At 52.4% G+C, this 6,000-nt stretch overlaps 1 protein-coding gene across 4 annotated transcripts in view; it reads left to right on the top strand.

Annotated features, from left to right (window-relative positions):
• Window positions 1-487: 487 nt before the first annotated feature.
• THNSL2 (threonine synthase like 2) overlaps window positions 488-6,000 on the top strand; it is a 36,441-nt gene continuing 30,928 nt past the window's right edge. Inside the window, exons 1-4 of one of the 4 annotated variants that reach the window (XM_037807102.1) lie at window positions 488-601; window positions 3,294-3,528; window positions 4,752-4,946; window positions 5,307-5,486. In XM_037807102.1, coding sequence (XP_037663030.1) covers window positions 3,306-3,528; window positions 4,752-4,946; window positions 5,307-5,486 — 598 coding nt within the window. In that variant the 5' untranslated portion in view covers window positions 488-601; window positions 3,294-3,305. Of the gene's footprint in view, window positions 602-2,848; window positions 3,529-4,751; window positions 4,947-5,306; window positions 5,487-6,000 lie in introns of those variants that run through there. The other 3 variants (XM_037807101.1, XM_037807099.1, XM_037807100.1) reach the window with 3 other exon arrangements.

Raw genomic sequence — 6,000 nt, 5'->3', positions numbered from 1 at the left:
GCTTCTGTAACATGGCTATATTACTTTTTCAATTAAATAAAAAAACATACTGACTTTCTGCTAAATATATAAAATTAAATTAAAATGAATTGGGGAAAAATAGAAAAAAGGGAAAAAATGAATTACGGGAGAATTCATAGCTCTATGTTCCGTTAGAGAAACAAGGAGTTTGTCCAGCTTCTGCAGATGAAAGCCATGAAGGCCAAAGAAGAGAAAGGTCTTTCTTCTTTCCAACTTTTCCTCACTTTTCTAATCTGAAAAACGAAGCCATGTGGCATTCACAGGGCGGTAGACAGAACTGAGACTGAGTGGGAATAAACGCGCTTAGCAAAGCACTTTGCAATTGGGAAGCAAAAGGAGCAGCGCACGGCTCCTCCCGCGTCACCAAGCCCTTCCGCGCTCCCCGCCGCCTCTTCCCACGCCCCTTCCTCCCGCCCGGGCCTCACCCCCCGCGCCCCCTGCCATTCCCGCCTTCCGGTGATAACAACCGGCTGCGACCGGAAGTCCGGGCCCTGCCCGCTCCGCGCCGGAGGCCGCAGCACCGACGGCCGGAGCCCGTGCAGCCTCGCCGCGCCCCGCAGCCGCCCCGCGCCCGCACTCGGTAACCGCGCGCGCCCTCGCGCCGCAGCCCCCCGATGCCGGGGGCGGGTGGGGATTCCGCGGCTCGCTGCGCGATGTCCGCCGCCCCCGGGCCGTCAGCGACGCTCCTTTGCTCTTCGGACCTGCAGCAAACCTGACTTTCAACCCTGACTCTCAGCATGGCTGCGTCGGCCTCCCCAGGGGAACCCCGGAGGGTTGCGGCTTTCCGCTGCTTGGCCCCTTCTGCCAGGTTTCTGCGGTTCTGGGAGAAGTCTGCGGTGCGCCCAGTGGAGCCCTCGGCTCCTGCGCCCGGCGACCTCGGAGAGGCGGGGGTCCGCCTGCGGCCTGCCCGGGCCTCCCCCCACCCAGGGGCGCAGGCCGGGCTCAGCGGCCGCAGCTTGCACCGCCGGGGTCCTAGTCTCCGCCCTGTCCCACCCCCTTTCAGGAGGTCCCACCGCCGCGGGAGCTGTTTGTGATCTCTTTCCGGGCCCGGGGCGGTCTCCACTTGCCCTTCTGTTCATCCGCTTATTGTCTGAGTAGTTCCGACCCGCTTTGGAATAGGCCCGGGGGAGTCACAAGGCCATTGTAAAACCGTACACCCCAGAGGTCCGGTGGTGCTGGGAGCCCCTTACAACAGCCCCAATAAAAGTGCCTGATGTTTTTCCCTGGCATCACCACCTCCTGTGGCAGCTCATTCTCTTTCTGGGCCTTTCTATTTGGTTTACCTGACACTGAACCCAAATATGCACAGGTTTCTCAGTAGCTTTGCCCATTTGTTCTGGGAATGCTGCCCCTTGGGGTTAGAACAGAGACCTCCCTCCCTCCTGGGGACGGACAGAGGGTCTGTGAACCAAGCACTGCAGGTCCTCCTGCCACGGTGCAGAACCGCGGGTCAGCCCCTCTGCCATACTCCTGCTTCCAGTGCGGTGCTCAGAACCGAGCCCCGTGCCCTCGGTGGGATGTGGACCCCCTCAGCAAAGAGCATTCTGCAAAGGGTTGCTTTTGCCTCCCTGCTGGCCCCGGCCCCTGCCCTCTCTCCCCCAGCCTCCCAGGCTCAGTTATGCATTTTCTTGGTCCTCTGATCTTATGAAACTGGCCTGACCTGGCCCCTTTTTGTTTCTCCAGGGTCTGACCCTTAACACAGTTACAGAAATTCCTCTCTTTATTGAAGCCATTGCTGCCCCGCTTTCTGTTTGGTTACACGCTGTATTATTATTGGCTGCCCTTGGCTCCTGGGGATATTTTTTGACATGGACCTCTCTGCAGGGTAACCATATATCCCAGTTTGCCCAAGATGGTTCTTGCTTGTCCCTGTTGTCCCAGCCTAATTATTAAAAACATCCCTTTTCACTTTCAGAAGATCCATGGTTCTCACATTAAGTTGTATGGCGTCCCTCCTCTACGTTGAACTTTTCTCTGTCTCTGAATCCGATGTCCTTGTTTGTGGGCAGGGCGTGGCACCTGGCAGCCCATGCAGGGCTAGCACGAGCTCCAAGGTGTCATATCCACAGTCTGGGAGCCCACATTTCCTCCGGTCAGTGCTAGCTCAGATCCTTCCTTATAAGCGGAACGCTTCAGGTGGCTTTGCCCCCAGCAGGCGGGGACTCCTCTCTGGCGGAGAAAGGCATCCAAGCTCTGGTACTGAGAGCTAGGTCTTGTCAAATTCATCCCCAGAGGTAGGTATGGGGCTTTAAAACTCAAGCCCCTGAATTCACCAACACGATCCAGAGAAAGTTGTTCAGAGCTCAAGCCCAGGTCCTGGACACGCCCCTCACCTAACTGATGTGGAAATGTGGCCAAGGCTAGGCCTGGGAACTGCTCCCCCATCCCCATCCCCCATCTCCATTCCCCATCCCCTCTCCCCACCAGAGCTCTCTGAGACCATGCAGGACCAACTGGCCATAGCTAGAGAGTGCCAGCATTTCTAATTCTTCTTGTAGGTTTAGGATGAGAGGTAGGGCAGCATCTCAACTAGGAGAAACAATGCTCCCAGTTTGCCTGGGGCTTAGGCGTTTCCTTGGATGCGGGAAAGTCCTGGGTAAACTGGGATGAGTTAGTCACCCTATTTGAAACCCTGGCTGCATGTGAAAATCACCTGAAGAGCCTCTAATTTAGAGACTAATTTAATTCAGCCCTGTAGGGTTCCTGCTGTGGGTATTTTTTTTTTTTTTTAATTTCCCGAGTTGCTTCCGACAAACTGCCAGAGTTGAGAACTACTAGATTAGGGGCAGTGTCCCTAAATAAGCATTAACGGTGGGGTGTTTTTATTAGCAGAAGTGGACCCAGACATCTCTCAAAGGGCTGTAGGACCAAGTGTGTCTTCTCTCTCTCTATCAGGAGGCATTTCAAGATGGCAATTGCCTATTGCTATTATTTTTCCTTGCCCTGAGCCCTTCATTCTCACAGTGAGAACTGAGCTTTCTTCTTTCCCAGCATGCTTCAGCTCCCTTCTTCCTCGCCAGGGTAGTAGGTCAATGGAATTGCTTCATTTTGAGTGGAGGAACAAAGGGTCATGACTTGTGCAGTCACCGATGAAGCTGGCATGTCTCCAATAGGGCTCCTGTCTCCAGCCTGGACACCATGAATCATGCCACCATGTCTCAACCCTGGGGCTACCCTGGCCCCAGTGAATGGGGGTGCTGGAGTTCCCTGGGGGTGCTGGGAGAGGGCTGGGAGCTTGGAGAGCAGGTGCCTCTGGACTGTCCCCTCTGCAGGCCTCCAGGACCATGTGGTACGTCAGCACCCGGGGAGTGGCCCCACCGGTCGACTTTGAGGGGGCCCTCTTCTCTGGCTATGCACCTGACGGGGGCCTCTTCGTGCCCGAGGAGCTCCCACAGCTGGACAGAGAGACCTTGCGTCAGTGGAGCACGCTGTCCTACCCCGGCCTGGTGAAGGAGCTGTGTTCCCTCTTCATTGGCCCTGAGCTCATTCCGAGAGGTGACTTAGATGGTGAGGCCCTCCCCACCCCCTGCCCGCCCAGCCCCCAAGAGGTGTGAATCTGACATCCCTCCGGGTGGCTCTAGTCACATATCTCAAATTTTGGGCTTTTTTCTGGACCCTGGAATCCCAGAATTGGAAATATCCTCCAAAGAGATCATCTGTCCCAGCACCCACCTCCAGCAAGATGGATGCCAAAATGATCTGTGGAGAATTTTTTGGCTTTAGTTTATTTTTTAAAAATTCTTTGCAAGACTAAGGATTTCACCATTATCCCGAGTAGCTTCAGAGTTTGGATGTTTCCTTTCCATCTAGAAACCACCTAGACTCCCAGATTCCTTTTTTATTTTTTTAAATGGTAATTCCAGTTGGGATTTTGGGACTTTCTTGGACCAGTTTATCGCAGATGTAATGTGCTTAGATTCCCAGGGAAACTGATTAAAAAGCAGATTCTGTTCAGTAGGTATGGGTTGGGGCCAGAGAATTTTGCATTTCTACCAAGTGTTCAGGTGATACCAGTGTTATTGGTCCATGGACCACACTTTAAATAGCAAGGATACACTCTCTAGTGTCATATGGGAGTTTCGGGCTGGGGAGAAGAGGACCACTCAGAATGGGTTCCAATGACCAGCAGGGACGGCATTGCCTGGGCACTTAGGAATCTCAGGCCACCTCAGACCTATTGAACCAGAATCTGGATTTTAACAAGATCCCTGGTGATTGGTTTGCCTGCCAAAGTTTGAGAAGCACAGCTCTCGACTGCTCTGCTGGAGTAAGATTATATATAAACCATCCCGAGATCCCCGCATCACAAGTGGGAGGTTTAGTAATGCAACAAAGCAAAGAACACAAAGCTTCCTGTCTTCAGGAAGGAAAATTAGAAGAGATGAGACATTGCTTTGTTTGTTAGGTAACTGTTTAATTGAACCTCTGTTGGAATATCACACTCACAAGAAATTCAGGCAATAAAGAAGCATGCTAAGTGAAAAATGAGTCTTGCAGCACCAATTCTGCTCCCCAGGGGAATTAGTAGGAAGGATCTATGAACAGTTTGGTGCATGTCTTCCAAGGTTCTTGTCTAAGATAATGCAATTATATATATAAACAGAGTCACCTAAGATGAAAACTTCTGGTCTTTTTGATTGTGTTGTAGGGGACAGAGACTTTAAATTTGAAAGCTTACGAGATTGAGAGGTAATGCCTTTATCCGCTGCTCCATCCCTCTCCCCCGGCAGGTCTGATCGACCGGGCCTTCAGCAGATTCCGCCACAGAGAGGTGGTCCATCTGTCCAGGTTGAGGGACGGGCTGAACGTGTTGGAGCTGTGGCACGGGCCCACCTATGCATTTAAGGACCTGTCCCTGAGCTGCACGGCGCAGTTCCTGCAGTACTTCCTGGAGAAGCGAGAGAAGCACGTCACCGTGGTTGTAGGTGCGCATTGTCAGCCTGAGTGCTGGAGCCCCTTGGCGCTGGGCTTGAGGGTGCCCTCCACCCAGGGCTCTCAGGGAACGTGTGGCTTGTCCTTCTAGAGCAGGGTTCTTTATCCTCTTCTCATGCCATGGACCCATTGACCATCTGGTGGTAGCTATGAATCCTCAGAATATTTTTCAATGCATAAAATCCACAAGATTACGTGGTACTGTTTTGCAGATGCTCTGGATTCTGTCCTTGCACCCCAGGTTAAGTACTAGGTTCCTACCCTTCAAGTGTCTGAAAGTAGATGTTGCCATATTGGGCAATAATGCTTCAGGGGGTGATTTCTTTTCTTTTCCATCCTCCTTGTTCTAAAAGGGAGAGGTCTCCTTCCTTCTCATCCAGGAACTTCTGGGGACACAGGGAGTGCTGCCATTGAGAGTGTTCAAGGGGCAAAGAATGTGGACATCATCGTTTTGCTGCCCAAAGGTCACTGCTCGAAGATTCAGGAGCTCCAGATGACAACGGTGCTGAACGACAACGTCCATGTGTTTGGAGGTGGGTGCTGGGGCAGAGGCTTCTGGCTCGGTGTGGCACCACCTTGATGGGGTTTGTTTTGGAAGATGGATGGGGGTGAAACTGAACAGCTGACTGACCAAATGCCTTCCCTCATCCTCTATCTGTCTCCGTCTACGCCATCAGTTGTATTTTGAGGTTGATATAGGCCTTGGCTTAGCACTGGGACAGTCTCATAAACTGTCGGAGGTGACAGATGCATAAACCAGTGCTGACAGCACCACATGGAGAGGGCAGTTTAAAATCCTACCCCAAGGAATACCACCTCCATGCAGGTTCAACCCGCTGGTGCCATTGGCAGAGGCAGCCGCCCAGAACCAAGTGACTTGGGTTTTATCCCAGGTACTAAAATTTAGAGGACCCAAACATACGAAATAATTATTTTAAGATATGTCCTTGTGTGTCAGCAGCTCATGCCCTCCCTTAGAGGAAAGAGACATCTAAGCCATGGACTTGGTTAGCAGGTCCAAGTGTTTCAAATAGGAAGCTATTTACT

Source organism: Choloepus didactylus, chromosome 17 (genome assembly GCF_015220235.1).
Source record: "Choloepus didactylus isolate mChoDid1 chromosome 17, mChoDid1.pri, whole genome shotgun sequence".
In the NCBI taxonomy this organism is placed as follows: Eukaryota; Metazoa; Chordata; class Mammalia; order Pilosa; family Megalonychidae; genus Choloepus; species Choloepus didactylus.
The sequence above is the reverse complement of the archived record's forward strand: the minus strand, read 5'-3'. Positions and strand labels throughout refer to the sequence as shown.